General features: G+C 37.1%; 1 protein-coding gene across 8 annotated transcripts in view; it reads left to right on the forward strand.

The window, feature by feature from the left end:
• Positions 1-20,405, forward strand: part of NF1 (neurofibromin 1) — a 257,559-nt gene that overhangs the window by 74,403 nt on the left and 162,751 nt on the right. For all 8 annotated transcript variants that reach the window (XM_070390404.1, XM_070390401.1, XM_070390396.1 and 5 more), the window contains exons 7-12: positions 146-221; positions 2,223-2,380; positions 11,202-11,375; positions 12,672-12,794; positions 13,050-13,124; positions 18,317-18,448. In XM_070390404.1, the coding sequence (XP_070246505.1) occupies positions 146-221; positions 2,223-2,380; positions 11,202-11,375; positions 12,672-12,794; positions 13,050-13,124; positions 18,317-18,448 (738 nt within the window). The remainder of the gene's footprint in view (positions 1-145; positions 222-2,222; positions 2,381-11,201; positions 11,376-12,671; positions 12,795-13,049; positions 13,125-18,316; positions 18,449-20,405) is intronic.

The following is a 20,405-nucleotide window of genomic DNA, read 5'->3' on the forward strand; positions in this document are numbered from 1 at the left end:
TAATTTCACATTAATTTTTAGAAAGAATGCATTGTAATATTCTTCTGGAGGAAATTAGAATTTTGTGATATAATTGGAGCAATATGATACTTTGTTTTCTGTATTAACAATGTATCACATAAAACATATGTTTTGTTATTTGTAGGCATTTTGGAACTGGGTAGAAAATTATCCAGATGAATTTACAAAGCTGTACCAGATTCCACAGACTGATATGGCTGGTAAGGATAATGTCTTTTAAAAACTCTTACTTAATAGATAAAAACCTATCATTTTCCAAGTTATTTTTGTTATTATGGTGCTTTTAATCTTTTCAACTTATGTCAAATAGGAAATATTATTTTTTTCTTAAACTTCTGAATTACCCTCAACCTTTTTCCTTTGAGCAAATAGATAAGGAAGTTTTGAAATGAAGCTCTGATCTTTAATTAGTTGTAGATTGGATACCGATGGCATTTTGTTGTAGAGAAGCCCTTTTTTGTGCTCTGAGGTTTTATTTCCTGTTTAGAGAGAGGGGTATCAAGTAAGAATATCCTCACTTAGAATTCTCAAGACACAGCTTCAAGGAGAATAGACTCCTGGAGAACTCGGTAATTCCCTTTAAGAAGCTAATTAGTCTTGTTTCTTGGATATAATCACACTTTGCATAGGGCCCTCCACAATGAGACTAAATACCAGTCTGACGATTTGTAAAATTTGGACTTTACTAGGCTGGATGAACTTTACCACCGTAGTAGGCGAGAACTAGGAAGTAGGTAAGAACTTCCAGATGTTCAAGCTGGATTTAGAAAAGGCAGAGGAATCAGAGATCGAATTGCTGTCATCCTTTGGATCATAGAAAAAGCACAAGAATTCCAGGAAAACGTCTGCTTCTGCTTTATTTACTATGCTAAAGCCTTTGACTGTGTGGATCACAAAAAACTGTGGAAAATTCTTAAAAAGATGGGAATACCAGACCACTTCACTTGCTTCCTGAGAAACCTGTATACATATCAAGAAGCAACAATTAGAACCGGACATGGAACAATGGACTAGTTCAAAACTGGGAAAAGAGTACCTCAAGGCTGTACATTGTCACCCTGCTTATTTAACTTATATGCAGAGTACATCATGTGAAGTGCTGGGCTGGATGAAGCACAAGCTGAAATCAACATTGCTGGAAGAAATATCAATAACCTCAGATATGTAGATAATACCACCCTTAAGGCAGAAAGCGAAGAGAAACTAAAGAGCCTCTTGATGAAGGTGAAAGAAGAGAGGGGAAAAGCTGGCTTAAAACTCAACATTTCAAACAGCTAAGATCGTGGCATCTGGTCCCATCACTGAATTCATGGCAAATAGATCAGGAAACAATGGAAACAGTGACAGACTTTATTTTCTTGGACTCCAAAATCACTGCAGATGGTGACTGCAGCCATGAAATTAAATTTGCCTTTTCTAAAAATAAATAAATAAATAAATAAATTTGCCTTTTCTAAATCCAACTTGCTCGTTGGAAGCAAAGCTATGACCAACCTAGATAGCATATAGAAAGCAGAGACATTAGTTTGCCAACAAAGATCCATCTAGTCAAAGCTATGGTTTTTCCAGTAGTCGTGTATAGATGTAAGAGTTAGACCGTAAAGTAAGCTGAGTGCCAAAGAATTGATGCTTTTGAACTGTGGTGTTGGAGAAGACTCTTGAGAGTCTCTTGGCCTGCAAGGAGGTCAAACCAGTCCATCCTAAAGGAAATCAGTCCGGAATAGTCATTGGAAGGACTGATGCTGTATCTGAAACTCCAATACTGTGGCCACCTGATGCAAAGAGCTGACTCATTTGAAAAGACATGCTGGGAAAGATTGAAGGCAGGAGGAGAAGGGGACAATAGAGGATGAGGTGGTTGGATGGCATCACTGACTCAAAGGACATGAGTTTGAGCAAGCTCCGGGAGATGGTGAAGGACAGGGAAGCCTGGGGTGCTGCAGTCTGGGGTCGCAAAGAATCAGATGCTACTGAGCGACTGAACAACAGGGTGGATCAAGATAGCTCTTGTAATACGTAGACAATATAACATTACTTTTTTGATTACCTGAATGAATTTGTTGAGAGTTAAGTGATCTTCCAGATTTAGCTTTTTAAAATGTGGCCTTTGCTAGTTTTTGAATAGTGTCAGCTTTTAATTTAATGCCAGAGATTTCCTTGTCATCTAATAGTATCATTTAATATTTGTATTTTTCGCATAGAGTGTGCCGAAAAACTGTTTGACTTAGTGGATGGTTTTGCTGAAAGCACCAAACGTAAAGCAGCAGTTTGGCCACTACAAATCATTCTGCTTATCTTGTGTCCAGAAATAATCCAGGATATATCCAAGGATGTGGTTGATGAAAACAACATGAATAAGGTGAGGAGGGAAAAGTTATTTCCACTATGTTCAGATGTGAAATGATATTTTTTTTAAAAACTTCGTTTGGCCATGCTGTGTGGCTTGCAGGATCTTAGTTTCCCAACCAGGGATTGAACCTGGGCCCTGGCAGTGAAAGTGCCAAGTCCTAACCACTAGATGGCCAGGAAATACACATGAAGCAATTTACTTTACTCAAGGTATATATTTCTTTAAGCTTAGCGTTCTGTCCATTTCTAGTTGCATCATTGTGGGTATTTTTTTTGCTGGCCTTAGCAGAGACATACTTGGATATAAATTTAGTTGGAGGAAAAATATGGTATTAGTGATAACCCTCATTGATTAAAGATTTAAAACGATCCCATAGTTGCATTCTTTTGCCAGAAAGGATAATATTAAACATAGTATTAAACATAGTTTTCTGTAATAATCACTGCAATCACCCTACTAAAATTCATCACTTTTATGATGTCTTTGCGTGTACTTAGGTTTGTGTCCATTTGGTGCTAATGAAATGGCCTAGTAACTCATTGTAGGCATTCTAGAACAGTTTTCACAGCATTTTATTAGGAAAGCAGGGTACCACATATGCCATCTGTAGTGCAATTGGCACTGTAACAACTGATAATTCTCAGGGGCTAATAATTTTTTAAAAATAAGAACTGGGTATTTAACCTTATTGTTTTATTTGAATTTCTTTATGCAGTTTGTTTTGAGAATATGTTCTTTGTAATATAAATATTTAAAATTTATACCATTAGCTGACTAAGCATGAAATGGACTTCTGCATGAGTTGTCTGTAGATGGAGATGTTCAAAATCAGCTAAATGAATTCAACACTTGGTAGAAATATTGTGTAGGGAATTTATGCATTGACTGGTAAATAAATGAACTGGATAATCCTTGGGAGTCTGTGATGCTTTGGTGCTCTCCTTAGATTTATATTGCAACTTACCCATTATGAGGACACCATTTTTCATGTTTCATTGTTTTGGACTCCTTTAATATTTTGTTTTTTGTTTGTTTGTGTTTATTGGGAAAATACACATAGGTAAAAAGCTGTTTTGAGTTCATTAGTGCTCTTAAGTGAATTTGTATTTTAATAATCACAGCCACGTCTTTCCAAATGCTTACTGGTCATTTGTTTATCTTCTGTGAATCACTCATTTTTCTGTTGAATTATTTGTCTTTTATTGATTTGTAGAGTGTCTGTACATTTTTTTACTTGGTTTCTCTTTTTAAACTTTATGGGTTTTTGTTTTTGCTATTTAGGTATTTAAAATTTCTGTGAAGTCCACTCAGTTTTGCTCTTTTTTTCCCTAGCTTTTTGGGTCAGTTCTCTCCTCCCCAAGATTTATTTATTCATTTTATTGAGATATAATTCACATACTATAAGATTTACCTTTTAAAGTGTATAATTCAGTGGTTTTTAGTATACTCAACCAAAAGTTGTATAATCACTACCACTAATTCCAGAAAATTTTCATCATCTCCACAAAAAAACCTTATGCCTGTTAACAGTCATTCATTATTCCCCTTTCACCCCAGTCCCTGGCAGCCACTGATCTATGTTCTGTCTCTGTATTTGTTTATTCTGCACATTTCATATAAATGGAATCATACAGTATGTGACCTTTGTGTCTGGCACTACCCAAGAGTTTTGAAATAGGCGTATATATATATGTGTGTGCTGTGCTGTTTTAAGTCACTTCAGTTGTGTCTGACTCTTTGCTACCCTTTGGACTGTAGCCTCCAGGCTTGTCTGTCCTTGGAGTTCTCCAGGCAAGAATACTGGAGTGGGTTGCCATGCCCTCCTCCAGGGGATCTTCCCAATCCAGGAATCGAATCCACATCTTCTATGTCTTCTGCATTGGCAGGTGGGTTTTTTACCACTAGTGTCACAAGGAAGCGTGCGCACATGTGTGTGTGCGTGCAATTCAGGAGGAGGGCATGGCAACCCACTCCAGTATCCTTGGGCTTCCCTGCTGGCTCAGACAGTAAAGCATCCACCTGCAATGCGGGAGACCTGGGTTCAGTCCCTGTTTGGGGAAGATCCCCTGGAGGAGGGCATGGCAACCCACTCCAGTATTCTGAAGCAACTTAGCATGTATGTATATATTTTTAGTACTTTGCTAGGTTAAACAATTTAGATCTTAAATGTATTTTTAATTTATTCTCTTTTCTAGTCATATTTCTAATGTGCTAATGAGTGTTAATGGTTATCCTTTATTCATAGGTGTATCCTTCGATTCATATCTACTTGGTCGTTTGTATGAAAATACATACACATATATGATGGTTGTTATATTTTTTAAATGAAATAATTTTATACATATTACTCTGCATCTTACTCTATTTACTTAAAAGACAATTTTATCTGTTCCTCAAAATAGTTGATAGAGATCTAACACTTTCATATAAGTATTTGGTAATATTCTGTTACACTAATGAGCCTCATTTACTCAACCATTTCAGTGTGAATAGTTAGCTTTTTTTTTTTTTTAAGGAATTTTTGTCTCTTTTAAGGTAACTTTTAACAGTTTATTCTTTGATCTTTGATAGGAGATATATTTTTCAGTTTTATCAATAAAGAGTATGTATATCTATGTCTGCATATTTTATTTATAATATAGAAATATGTAGACAGAATATGTTTATAATATTTATATATTATCTTCTAATTATTTTCTTCAGTATCCATGTTTATGACTGTTTCCTCATTTCTAATATGTCTCATTTTTCCTTATTCGTGTTTACTAGAGTTTATTTATACTGTTGGCCTTTAAAAACTTGGTCTTATAACTTTATATTTTCTAGCATTTATTTTTTGAGGTAATGGTTTAGTTCATCTATTTTCACCTTTTTAAAAAATTGTCGAACTTTCTATAAGGTTTTGAATACTTTCTTGCAGCGGTCTTGGTTTTCAGATGAAGTGTTCTTAATTTTAGTAGTTTTAAATCTCTGATTTCTCTTAAATAATGATACCATATTTGACTTAGAGGAATGTTTTATAGTTTCCAAATTGTTTTTGGGTGATTTAAAAAGTTTAATTGTGTTAGAAAATAGTGGTACATATTTGTTTAAAAAAAGTGCCCCACAGTCATCACAGTAGAATGTATATCATTTCAGTAGGGCACAGAATTTAATATAAATCTTTAAAACCACTCTTGGAACTACCCTATAGGTGTCTTGAGATAGTATCCTGTGAGAAATGCTTGGTTTTGCTGGCTGGGCTCCCACAGGTAGCCTTTGGCACTGTGGCAGAGCTCCTCCCAGGCTTTGGTAATCATGCTTCAGTCAGTTCAGTTCAGTCGCTCTGTCGTGTCCGATTCTTTGCGACCCCATGAATCACAGCACGCCAGGCCTCCCTGTCCATCACCAACTCCTAGAGTTTACCCAAACTCATGTCCATCGAGTCGGTGCTGCCATCCAACCATCTCATCCTCTGTCTTCCCCTTCTCCTCCTGCCCCCGATCCTTCCCAGAATCAGGGTCTTTTCAAATGAGTCAGCTCTTCACATGAGGTGGCCAAAGTATTGGAGTTTCAGCTTCAGCATCAGTCCTTCCAAAGAAATCCCAGGGTTGATCTCCTTCAGAATGGATTGGTTGAATCTCCTTGCAGTCCAAGGGACTCTCAAGAGTCTTCTCCAACACCACAGTTCAAAAGCATCAATTCTTCGGTGCTCAGCCTTCTTCACAGTCCAACTCTCACATCCATACATGACCGCAGGAAAAACCATAGCCTTGACTAGACAGACCTTTGTTGGCAAAGTAATGTCTCTGCTTTTGAATATGCTATCTAGGTTGGTCATAACTTTCCTTCCAAGGAGTAAGCGTCTTTTAATTTCATGGCTGCAATCACCATCTGCAGTGATTTTGGAGCCCCCAAAAATAAAATCTGACACTGTTTCCACTGTTTCCCCATCTATTTCCCATGAAGTGATGAGACCAGATGCCATGATCTTAGTTTTGAATGTTGAGCTTTAAGCCAACTTTTTCACTCTCCTCTTCCACCTTCATCAAGAGGCTTTTTAGTTCCTCTTCACTTTCTGCCATAAGCGTGGTGTCATCTGCATATCTGAGGTTATTGATATTTCTCCCGGCAATCTTGATTCCAGCTTGTGCTTCTTCCAGCCCAGCGTTTCTCATGATGTACACTGCATATAAGTTAAATAAGCAGGGTGACAATGTATAGCCTTGACGTACTCCTTTTCCTATTTGGAACCAGTCTGTTGTTCCATGTCCAGTTCTAACTGTTGCTTCCTGACCTGCATACAAATTTCTCAAGCAGCAGATCTGGTGGTCTGGTATTCCCATCTCTTTCAGAATTTTCCACAGTTTCTTGTGATCCACACAGTCAAAGGCTTTGGCATAGTCAATAAAGCAGAAATAGATGTTTTTCTGGAACTCTCTTGCTTTTTCCATGATCCAGCGGATGTTGGCAATTTGATCTCTGGTTCCTCTGCCTTTTCTAAAACCAGCTAGAACATCAAGAAGTTCATGGTTCACGTATTGCTGAAGCCTGGCTTGGAGAATTTTGAGCATTACTTTACTAGCATATGAGATGAGTGCAGCTGTGCAGTAGTTTGAGCATTCTTTGGCATTGCCTTTCTTTGGGATTGGAATGAAAACTGACCTTTTCCAGTCCTGTGGCCACTGCTGACTTTTCCAAATGTGCTGGCATATTGAGTGCAGCACTTTCACAGCATCATCTTTCAGGATTTGAAAGCGCTCCACTGGAATTCCATCACCTCCACTAGCTTTGTTCGTAGTGATGCTTCCTAAGGCCCACTTGACTTCACATTCCAGGATGTCTGGCTCTAGGTCAGTGATCATACCATCATTATTATCTGGGTCATGAAGATCTTTTTTGTAGAGTTCTTCTGTGTATTCTTGCCACCTCTTCTTAATATCTTCTGCTTCGGTTAGGTCCATATCATTTCTGTCCTTTATCGAGCCCATCTTTGTATGAAATATTCCGTTGGTATCTCTAATTTTCTTGAAGAGATCTCTAGTCTTCCCTATTCTGTTGTTTTCCTCTATTTCTTTGCATTGATCACTGAGGAAGGCTTTCTTATCTCTCCTTGCTATTCTTTGGAACTCTGCATTCAGATGCTTATATCTTTTCTTTTCTCCTTTGCTGTTCGCTTCTCTTCTTTTCACAGCTATTTGTAAGGCCTCCTCAGACAGCCATTTTGCTTTTTTGCATTTCTCTTTCTTGGGGATCGTCTTGATCCCTGTCTCCTGTACAAAGTCACGAACCTCCGTCCATAGTTCATCAGGCACTCTGTCTATCAGATCTAATTCCTTAAATCTATTTCTCACTTCCACTGTATAATCATAAGGGATTTGATTTAGGTCATACTTGAATGGTCTAGTGGTTTTCCCTACTTTCTTCAATTTAAGTCTCCATTTGGCAATAAGGAGTTCATGATCTGAGCCACAGTCAGCTCCCGATCTTGTTTTTGCTGACTGTATAGAGCTTCTCCATCTTTGGCTGCAAAGAATATAATCAATCTGATTTTGGTGTTGACCATCTGGTGATGTCCATGTGTAGAGTCTTCTCTTGTGTTGTTGGAAGAGGGTGTTTGCTATGACCAATGCATTCTCTTGGCAAAACTCTTATTAGCCTTTGCCCTGCTTCATTCTGTACTCCAAGGCCAAATTTGCCTGTTACTCCAGGTGTTTCTTGACTTCCTACTTTTGCATTCCAGTCCCCTATAATGAAAAGGACATCCTTTTTTGGTGTTGGTTCTAAAAGGTCTTACAGGTCTTCATAGAACTGTTCAACTTCAGCTTCTTCAGTGTTATTGGTTGGCGCATAGGCTTGAATTACTGTGATATTGAATGGTTTGACTTGGAAACGAACAGAGATCATTCTCTCGTTCTTGAGATTGCATGCAAGTACTGCATTTCTGACTCTTTCGTTGACCATGATGGCTACTCCGTTTCTCCTAACTGATTCCTGTCCACAGTAGTAGATATAATGGTCATCTGAGTTAAATTCACCCATTCCAGTGTATTTTAGTTCGCTGATTCCTAGAATGTCAATGTTCATTCTTGCCATCTCCTGTTTGACCACTTCCAATTTGCCTTGATTCATGGACCTAACATTCCAGGTTCCTATGCAGTATTGCTCTTTACAGCATCAGACCTTGCTCCTATCACCAGTCACATCCACAGCTGGGTATTGTTTTTGCTTTGGCTCCATCCCTTCATTCTTTCTGAAGTTATTTCTCCACTGATCTCCAGTAGCATATTGGGCACTTACCAACCTGGGGGTTTCCTCTTTCAGTATCCTATCATTTTACCTTTTCATACTGTTCATGGGATTCTCAAGGCAAGAATACTGAAGTGGTTTGGCATTCCCTTCTCCAGTGGACCACATTCTGTCAGACCTCTCCACCATGCTCACCCGTCTTGGGTGGCCCCACATGGCATGGCTTAGTTTCATTGAGTTAGACAAGTCTGTGGTCCGTGTGATCAGATTGGCTAGTTTTCTGTGATTCTGGTTTCAGTGTGTCTGTCCTCTGATGCCCTCTGGCAACACCTACCGTCTTACTTGGGTTTCTCTTACCTTGTACATGGGGTATCTCTTCATGGCTGCTACAGCAAAGTGCAGCTGTTGCTCCTTACGTTGGACGAGGGGTATCTCCTCACGACCACCCCTCCTGACCTTGAACGTGGAGTAGCTCCTCTCGGCCCTCCTGCACCCACACAGCCGCCACTCCTTGTACATGGGGTAGCTCCTCTCGGCCACCGCCCCTGACCTCGGGCGTGGGGTAGCTCCTCTCAGCCGCCACCCCTGACCCCGGGCGTGGGGTAGCTCCTCTCGGCCGCCACCCCTGACCTCGGGCGTGGGGTGGCTCCTCTCGGCTGCTCCGGCACCATCGCAGCCTGGCGCTGTCCGTCGCTGCCCCTGACCTTGGGCGAGGGGTAGCTCCTCTCAGCCATGCTTCTGCATGGTTCGTCGCAGCCGGCGCGCTATAGTTTAAATCATGCTTAGCACTGAAACTCCAGTACTTCGGCCACCTCATGTGAAGAGTTGACTCATTGGAGAAGACTCTGATGCTGGGAGGAATTGGGGGCAGGAGGAGAAGGGGACGACAGAGGATGAGATGGCTGGATGGCATCACTGACTCGATGGACGTGAGTCTGAGTGAACTCCGGGAGTTGGTGACGGACAGGGAGGCCTGGTGTGCTGAGATATCATGGGGTCGCAAAGAGTCAGACATGACTGAGTGACTGATCTGATCTGATAAAAGAAGCAAGGGAGTAAACAACAAATAAATATAACCCTAAACAGATCAGAACCAGCTTTAATTTACACCAGTCCTAGACTGCAGATCATATGTGAAAAGCAGTTCTCTTTTTTCAACTTCTAAATTTTATTATTATTTTTAGTTGTATTACTATCTGTATTAGGGTAGGTAGTATAACAGCTCAACACAATAGAACTTTCTTATACTTAATGAAATAGTACTGAGTAGCTCTGTAGGACAGTCGCCCTCTTTGTGATTTCTTAGGACCTTGGCCAGCAAAGATTCTGCCATTTTTTTTCATACATGGCTTTTATAGGAGTTGTTTCCATTCTCCCAGCCAGAAGGAAAAAAGATAGCATAGAAAAAAGCATGCTGAGGATTTTTGTGGTCCAGGCCCTTAAATGGCATGGATCACTTTCATTCACATTCCATTGATTGAACTCATTCATATAGCCATATTTAACTGTAAGAGAGGCTGAAAAATATGACTGTAACTCCAGAAACAAGAGATGAACATGGAGACCAAAGAACGAAGGAGCTAGGGGAAAAATCGGGAGTCAAGGATAGCTTAGACTGCTGTCTCCCTAGAATTCCAAGTTATTTCTTTATGGATAAAAAATTATTTATCAAGAATACATGTTTACCAGGTATTTACCTATTCAAATAAAGCTTGAATAGTGAGGAAAGTTTTATGGAAGAGGTGTGGAACCTTAGTTGAACTTGAAATAAGAAAGGAATTTAGATTAGAGAAAGATGAGTGTTATTCAAGCCAGGGAAATCAAGAAAATAGATCTAAAAATGTTGAAGGTATATTCAGAAAAGTTAGCTAGAAAGTGGAAGGTTCTCACAGGCAATTATAAGTGAAGATGAAGAGCAGATAGTGAGTAATCTGGAAGACATTGTGAGCCAGTTTGAGTTTCAACTTTATTCTTTAGGCAGTTAGAAAAAATCTAAAGATTAGGGTTAGGAACTTCCCTGGTGGTCCAGGGGCTAAGACTCTGTGCTCCCAATGCAGAGGACCCCAGTCCGATCCCAGGTCAGGGAGCTGTATTCTACAAGCTGCATAATTTTCTGTGAAGAATGGAATTTAGAGCAATAGAACAGCTTTCAATGTATCGTATCCTTAGTTAGAAGGCTGAAGGTTGAATATAGCCTGGAGTTTTAGGTAAAGATGGAACAGTTTGAGATAGACCATAACCAAGAAAGAATAGTGTTTAGAAATTAAAGGTAATATAAAAAGAGAATTTGATTGGCTAAATTCAGGGTTGAGAAGTCAAGTACATTGTTTGGAAAGGACTGTTTCTCATGTTCCTTTAATAATTCAGCAAAGAAAGGGAAGAACAGATTCTTTTTTTTATTTTTATTTTCTTGATTCAAGAATCATTTAAATTATGACAACTACTTAAAATTATGAAATTTAAAGCCACGAGTATCAATTATGTATCAGTATTTCTATAGAGAGTACAGTTTTTAGTGGCTGGTAATTTGTTACTTTATTAGATCAGTCTGAAATCCAAGAAATTTCATATATTACCTCATTGCTGTATTTGAATTTTGTAGAAGTTGTTTCTGGACAGTCTGCGAAAAGCACTTGCCGGCCATGGAGGAAGCAGGCAGCTCACTGAAAGTGCTGCAATCGCCTGTGTCAAACTGTGTAAAGCAAGTACTTACATCAATTGGGAAGATAACTCTGTCATCTTTCTGCTGGTTCAGTCCATGGTGGTTGATCTTAAGGTAACATGCTTATTATTTCTCTTATACAAACTTAAAAATATTAAATGAAAAATAAATCTCTTGTATAAATACTATACTAGTTTATTTTGAAGATCATTGCTAACACAGAGGTTCTGAGTCTTCTTCCTTGTGGCTAAGCTGGTAAAGAATCTGCCTGCAATGCAGGAGACCTGGGTTCAATCCCTGGGTTGGAAAGATCCCCTGGAGAAGGGAACGGCTACCCACTCCAATATTCTGGCCTGGAGAATTCCGTGGACTGTATAGTCCATGGGATTGCACAGAGTTGGACACGACTAAGTGACTTAAAGCTCAACGTTCAGAAAACTAAGATCATGGCATCTGGTCCCATCACTTCATGGGAAATAGACGAGAAACAGTGGAAACAGTGTCAGACTTTATTTTTGGGGGCTCCAAAATCACTGCAGATGGTGACTACAGCCACGAAATTAAAAGACGCTTACTCCTTGGAAGGAAAGTTATGACCAACCTAGACAGCATATTAAAAAGAGAGACACTACTTTGCCAACAAAGGTCTGTCTAGTCAAGGCTATGATTTTTCCTGTGGTCATGTATGGATGTGAGAGTTGGACTGTGAAGAAAGCTGAGCACCAAAGAGTTGATGCTTTTGAACTGTGGTGTTGGAGAAGACTCTTGAGAGTTCCTTGGACTGCAAGGAGATCCAACCAGTTCATCCTAAAGGAGATAGATAGTCTTGGGTGTTCATCATGTGAAGGGTTGACTCATTGGAAAAGACTCTGATGCTGGGAAGGATCGGGGGCAGGAGGAGAAGGGGACAACAGAGGATGAGATGGCTGGATGGCATCACGGACTTGATGGACATGAGTCTGAGTGAACTCCAGGAGTTGGTGATGGACAGGGAGGCCTGGCATGCTGCGATTCATGGGGTCGCAAAGAGTTGGACACGACTGAACAACTGGACTGAATTGAACTTAAGTGACTTTCACTTTTACTTTGTAAATTCATAGGACCTGCTTTTGCTACTGCTCCTCAGGCTACATTAAGTGGCTTAGAATATGAAGAAAACACAGAATTAACCAGTTTTCTTAAATTTCCATAAATATTCAGACTTGGGTATAAAATAATGTAGAAATTTGGGCCTGAAAGGAACCATATGTGGTCTAGTAAGAATTTTATCATGAGCCACAATATTAGTACTTTATGTTTCTTCTGGCAACTACATGTTACTGCCATCTGTGTGGATTATATGTTATTATTAAATACTAGTAGAAAAAACACTGTGTGAAAAGCTTTTGTTTTCGCTTGGAATTTTCATAGAACCTGCTGTTTAATCCGAGTAAGCCATTCTCGAGGGGCAGTCAGCCGGCAGATGTGGACCTAATGATCGACTGCCTTGTCTCTTGCTTCCGGATAAGCCCTCACAATAACCAACACTTCAAGGTGAGAGCATAGATTTGGATCAGTTTCATTTACCGATGCCGTTGATCCTTTATAAATGTGAAATGAGTAGAAAGATGATAGAGTGCACCTTTATCAGAATTTCTTTTTATATGTTAAAGTTAATTTCAAGATCCTAAAAAATATATTCTGTTTTTTAAACATTTCTTTTTTGTTGTTCCTTTTGTCCTTGTATATATTACTATATATTTTTCTCATAGAAAAACATAGTTTACTGTTTTTTTCTTTCCTCTGTAGATCTGCCTGGCTCAGAATTCCCCTTCTACATTTCACTATGTGCTGGTAAATTCACTCCATCGAATCATCACCAATGTAAGTCCAAAAGGTATTGCTAAATTGCTTAAAATTTTTTCTTTCTTCCTATCTTATTTCTTTTTAAGAAAGGTGTTTCTGGTTTACAAAAGATTTTGAATATAGATGTATGATACAGGAAGATTTCTCATACAAGATTCTATCTAATAACTGATATACAATTGTATTTTTCATATTTAATCTGGATCCCAGGACCCTTACTGAAGAAGATGGAGTTAATAGGATCCTTTGGAAAGATTAAACTTAAAAGATTTTTGGATCAAAACCCTTGAGAACAGTGTCCCTTAACATATAACTTAACATTTTCATCCTAAAGCTCTATGTATTATTTTAATACTCAGCTGTTTCCCAGCATTTGATACATTCTGAATTGTCACCTTACTGTTTAAGTTAAAAGTAGCAGTATTTATGTTGTAGCCCATTATGTATATTAAAGAAAAATGGTGAGTCATATTTGTACTTTTCTTCCTTAAACAAATGAAATGATACTTTGAGGTGTTTATATGATACAAAAACATATCAGACAAAATAAGTTAACACATTAAAAGGTACTTGTGAAGGCTTCAACTCTGATGTCAGTATGTTAAGTGGAAAGATAGTAACCTTACCGTATTTGGACCAGGGATTTAAAAAATTCTGTTCTTCTAAATCATATTTTGAGGGTTTTCAGGTGTTATTTATAGTAGCTCCACTTTCATCCATTTTTAGATATTCACATGTATATGTAAATTGTTCAACTTTTTCCTTTTTTCCTCCCTTAAAAAAAGACTTTAATCATTGTTAACTTAGGTATACTTGTCCTCTTTATATAGTCATATTTCACTTTAAGAGTGTGTCTCTGGGGAGTTAAAGATGTCCTTCCCACCTTCATTGCCTTGGATGTATTGAATTATACCAAATTCTGCCACATTTTCTTTTATCCATTCCTGCAGAAGAGTAATAACTATTAATAAAACTATTAGTGACACATTTAGTTTTTCTCAGTGGGTGCTAGTAGCATTTTCGGTCAGGACAGTCTTTGTTATGCAGAACTGCTTTGTGTATTGTAGGACATTCGGTATCCTTGGTCCTCATTTCATTAAGTACCATTTGCGCCACTTCCTTCCTCTCCCATCTGTGCCCCCAGACTTTATGAATAACTAAAAATGCCCGAGGGAATGATTCCTCTCTCAGTTGAGGATCAGTTACAAGTAGAAGTAACATTAACTACTATTTCTTTCAAAAGGGAAAATTTAATGAATCTGATATGGCAGATAAGGTATATTTGTAGTAAAAACTTAGAAATTTTATGCTTTCCTTTTGCCAGTGTAATGAGCCAGGACATTGTGCCCTTAAGGTTTATTTTCAAGGCCATTATTTAAAAAGAAACAACAATGATTTTTACGTTTCGATTTTATGTGTAATTCAGAAATAAAATATTACTACTTTTTTTATCCTTTGGCTTATAATACTAAAAACATTCCATTTACATTGGATGGTTTACATAAATGCTTAAAGCTTATATTTAATAAACCCAAGTATATACTTTTTAGATACCCTGTGGCTAGTTACTTTAATTGTGAAATATTTTTGTCTACAATTGAATATATAGAGCACTTTCAAGCATGGACTTGGCACTGCTGTAAGTGGCTGAGCTGCTCCTTTGTGGGTTTAAAGCATGCCTGGAGTGGTACTTCATGCATGCCTCAGTGTATATGGTGAAGTGGTTGTGCATCCTCCTATACTCTAATGCGTACTGCATGTGTGAAGGTGGAGTGTGTCTGTATCAGGCCACGTCTAAGAAATCTATTTTTGTAAAGAAAAACATGTATTGATTAAACTTTAAAAATATTAAGTAAGCATCAGTAACCTTTTAATGAGTAGCTTGAAAAGGAGCATAAGTTTGAGTCTATAAAATAGTTTTAAAATTGGACCTTAGATAATGATACTTTATCATAACATAATAGATTGATAAATTGTTTCTTGTTAGGGTTTTTCTTTCCTTTGGTTTGAGGCTAATACATACTGAATCTAAAGTATTTTCTGACTGAAAAGGACTATGTGTACATAAGCAAATTTATAGAATTGACTATTATGGAATTCACTGAATGTAGTTATTATAGAAATATTTTGTCTTGAAACCACATGAAGTTTTTCTTAGGTATTTGAACTCCTAATCTTAAATTTATTCATAGTAAAAGATTTTCTTTTAAATGATTCTTGGTTCAATACACCTCATGAGCTCTCTTCTTCCTTGGTTCTTTAGCCAGTTCACAGATTTTTAAAAATTACCGCATTCTCAAATTAGATAAAAGTTTTATTACTGATGTGGTTTTGAGGGTTTATGTAGAAGTAGTAATAATGTTTGCAGTTTTGTTTTGCTTTCGTGACACATACTCATATTCAGTTCATAAGTACTGTTTTTAGGTCTAAAAGAGTCCCCCCGTTTCTTCTTAAGAAATCTGAAAGTCTAGTAACTGTTCAAATTTGATTATAATTTAAGCTTTTTATCCGTTTCGAAAATGATACGGGTAGTTCTGTCATCTTTTTTATTATGGAATGCCATAAGTGATAAATTTTAGCTATAAAATCTTTGTTATGTGCTTAATCTTTATAGGCTTCCTTTAGGTTAGTTTAGATATGTTGTTATCATTGGGAAATAATATATACAATAGGAACCAAATATTTCACCCATCAGTGTAACATGCTGTAGCTGGTATAGTACTTAATACTTACTATTGTTTTTTCCTTATAGCAATTTGCTGTAGTTTACTTATGGATAGTTCACATATTGAGAATGAGATGATCTCTTTCTGCTGAGAGAAATTATTTCCAAGGCATGTGAAATTTATTGAAATAATCATGAAGAATTGCCATATGATTTGCTCATATTATAAAAGTATTGCCATTTACTTGACAATAAACTTAGGATTTTCAAGGACAAAAAAGAATAAGTCTACTTTAATTGACTAGTTTCTGAAAGGACACATTTAATAATTGCTTGGAACCCTAAAGTTTTTACCAACTACATGATGTCCAGGTTTTAGTGCCTGTTTTATTTGAAAGTGTATCTTTTACTTTAAAATGAATGACTTTATTTGTTATATAAAATAGCAATTATGTCAGTAACTACATCTTAAGTTAAAATCACGTAGGGTATACCTGGTACCATGAGACAGTTTCAGCAGCTATCACAATGACATAATAATTTGGATAGGATGTTACATGGGATGCGTATGTCTTTAAGCAGTTTCTGACATTATGAGTTCAGTATGAGGTCTCAGTATGAGACCCTTATCTCAGTGCATTTTGTGATTATTCAGCTTTTGTTACTTTAAGTTGATTAACACAAGCTGTATAAATTAGTAAGTATATGGAAATCAAGGAGTATTGATTGCCCGGGGCAAGTCAGCTGACCAAATTGACTAAAGTTTAAGGAATTCACTATATAACTAAACTAATAAAACTTAATCGTTTGTTAGGAAGTAAATAAAGAATTTGAGAGAAAAATGGAGACAACCATACTGTCCAAATAAAAGTATTTCTTCCCTCATAGCTTTGAAGTTTTTTTGTGAGTGTAATTAAGTATTGATTTTATTTTGTAAATTGGTTTTATAGTACACTGTAGATGTGTCTTGGCTTCCCTGGTGGCACTAATGGTAACGAATCTGCCTGCCAATACAGGAGATGCAAGAGACGTAGGTTCAATCCCTGGGTTGTGAAGATCCCCTGAAGTAGGAAATGGCAACCCACTTCAGTATTCTTGCCTGAAAAATCCCATGGACAGGGGATGCAGGCAGGCTGCAGTCGATGGAGTCACAGAGAGTTGGATGCAACTGAGCACGCACACACACATTCATAGATGTGGCTCCACCTGCCAAGTGGAGAATCTGCCTGCCAAGCAGGAAACGTGGGTTGATCTTTGAGTTGAGAAGATTCCCTGGAGTAGAAAATGCAACCCACTCCAGTATTCTTTTTTTTTTCCACTCCAGTATTCTTGCCTGGAAAATCTCTTGGACAGAAGGAACCTGGTGGGTTACAGTCTGTGGGGTCACAAAAGAGTCAGACACGATGTAGTGACTAAATAACAACAATTCAGTAAATAGAGTTCATAATCCCAAATCTGAGGTTTAGGTAATATAACCTGATGCTCCTCAAAATATTCTAAGGGTTAGGGCTAAAAAAATTAGATGCTGAGAATTTAATTAGCTTAGTGTTGAATTAGAAGGAACTTGGGAACAGGATATGAAGCTATTATATCCCCTTATCTACTGTTTCAAATTGTTCTTTCAGGAATTTTTTATTACAGGAGTATTATAAAGCCTGTATTTTAAGTAATCCTGTTCCTTGCATACTCTCCATTATGTAGTGAAAAATTCATCCAGTCATTTTTGTATTCACAGAGAGACAAACTTAATAGTTTTAGTGATTTTCATAGCTGTCATTTTTCATAATATAGTTATTACTTCATTTAAAAGTTAAAGATAAACTTTCAAATAAAATAGGCACTAAAAACTAGAACCAAAGCTAAACAAGTTGAACTACAGAAAGATATTTACATAAAAAAAACCAGTTACCTTTAAAAATATTTAGCTGTGATCATTTTGTCTTTGTGGTGATCATTAGTCTTCTCACGTATTGTGCCATCATTGCATATCAATTTAAGATTATAGGTTTACTAATAGCTTTATCTCATTTACTAATTTCATGTTGTAATTATCATTGCTGTTTGTCTGTAGGCGTATAAGTAATGGTTTACCGCATATTCCTTCAACACTGTTGAACCATTGATCTCTTTTAAAACTGATAACAGCATTCTTGCTTTGGGAAAATATATACTATATATGCATACGTTTTTGAAATGTGTAAAACATTAAACTTACAAAAAAAAAAAAGATTGGCTACAGATTTAGCTCTCTAAATCTTTGTCTTTCAGATTCATTAGATTATCAGTGAGAAAAGACAGTCTCATATGTTCATGCTCATGCAGTGGGCTATTTGTCTCATGTTCAGTATGATATTTTAAAATAGATGTATGGTTTGGTGTTTGAATTAAAGACATTACTTGAAGACTTTGGAAATCATAGTGTGTGTTTGCATGGTCTTAGAAAGTTTCTTACGAAGTACTCAACCATGAAACCACAGTGATAACCAGAGCATATAACTCGTGCAGATTTGGACTTTTCTTTCGTGTGGTCTCTGTTTTCCCCCAGTCTGCATTGGATTGGTGGCCTAAGATTGATGCTGTATATTGCCACTCAGTTGAACTTCGAAATATGTTTGGTGAAACACTTCATAAAGCAGTCCAGGGTTGTGGAGCACACCCAGCAATACGAATGGCACCGGTAAGATTAATCATGAATTTTGAATTCCACCCTCTTGAGATTGCATTTTTTCAGTGTCTTTATCCCATTCTTGCTGTTTTGATTATTTTAGAAAATCAAATAAGACTTTTCAATAACAATTGTGGTATGTCTAATACTGCAGTATTGTTGCAATGCTAGTTAATGATGTATGTTTTCCATTATTTCAGTGGGTTAAACTTATTTTTCTTAGAGATATTTTCTAACAAAATGCTGTTAAAATCTTAGTGAATATCACCTTTTCTTTTTTTGTTTCTTTTTCCTTTAATTTTTCCTTACTAATAAAATACTTTGATTAGCTCTTTATCTTTTGGGGATGAGTAGGGGAAACTGACTCCTGGGCTAGAGTGAATGTTCCTGCTAAGTCACTGTTTTGCCCATTGGATGCTACATATTGCACACAGGAAATTAGAAATAAAATTCAAAGTTTATATTTAAAAATATCTCATATTTCATTAAACAAAAGGACAAAAACCTTCAGTGCTGTTGGGCATTATAACAAACACTTTTCTCACACATAAACATTGGGAATAATTGCTGCATGTTATAGATAACGCATCTGCTTGCTTACATGGACATTTTTTATTAAGAGTCCATAGATGCTGGATAATCTCCCATCTGTGTAATTTGCATATGCTGCTGCTGCTAAGTTGCTTCAGTCATGTCTGACTCTGTGCGACCCCATAGACGGCAGCCCACCAGGCTCCCCCGTCCCTGGGATTTTCCAGGCAAGAACACTATGTGCATATAAAAGCATATATGTCAAAAGCATGTATTTTTGTTTCCTTCTAAAAAAGAAAACGGGAGATGTTTTATAAGAATAGATAAAAAAGGTAGTAATGGATCCAGAATATGATGTTGGATTTTTGGTTGAATAGCATCCATAATTATAGTATTCTACAATAGTATCTCTGTAATTGAAACACATTTTCCATGATTGAATTTTTCTCAAAGAAAGCTTTCTTTGTTCTATCAGTGTTCTTCTGGCAAAATACATGCATTCTGTAACTTGAGAGATGGAATGCCATTAAAGGAAAAAGAAAAAGTTAAACTATTAAATACAGAGATTGTCTGTCTAGCATATTCCATCAATTCTAAGAAGCACCTGTTTAACATTTCTGAATTTGGGAGTCGATCTTATTTGTATGATATCTTGCAGTTGACAATTTTCATTCCTTATGATACATAAAATATTGATGCATCTTACAGTTGATAATGTCATTGTTGTTTCTATGAAGTGTTTATGTGTATATGAGATATTTTATTACATGAGTTACTCACTATATCTGTGAGAGCTATAGAATAAATATCTTATCCCTGTTTTAACATTTGGAAAATTGTTTTTAACATAGGAGTCAACCAACCTTATTTTAAAGATTTTAGTATCTTAGCAGATTTTCACTTAAACTTTTTGCAAGATTATATAAGAATATATATAAGATTATATAAGAATAATGTAAGAGGAAGGCTGAGCACTGAAGAATTGATGCTTTCAAGTTGTGGTGCTGGAAAAGACTTGAGAATCCTTTGGTCAGCAAGGAGATCAAATCAGTCAATCCTAAAGGAAATCAACCCTGAATATTCATTGGAAGAACTGCTGCTAAAGCTGAAGCTCCAATACTTTGGCTACCTGATATGAAGAGCTGACTCATTGGAAAAGACCCTGATGCTGGGAAAGATGGAAGGCAGAAGGAGAAAGGGGTGCCAGAGGATGAGATGTTAGATAGCATCACGGACTCAGTGGGCATGAATTTGAGCAAACTCAGAGAGAGTGGAGGACCAGGGAGCCTGCCGTGCTGTAGTCCATGGGGTTGCAAAGAGTCAGATACAACTTAGAGCCTGAATAACGACAACAAAAATGAGAACAATATAGACATTGCAAAAATACTTTTTGCTTTTTAAGCTTGATTGTGTTAATCTTATACTTTCTATTGAATGT

The sequence above is a fragment of the Bos mutus genome, chromosome 19 (genome assembly GCF_027580195.1).
Source record: "Bos mutus isolate GX-2022 chromosome 19, NWIPB_WYAK_1.1, whole genome shotgun sequence".
Taxonomy (NCBI): Eukaryota; Metazoa; Chordata; class Mammalia; order Artiodactyla; family Bovidae; genus Bos; species Bos mutus.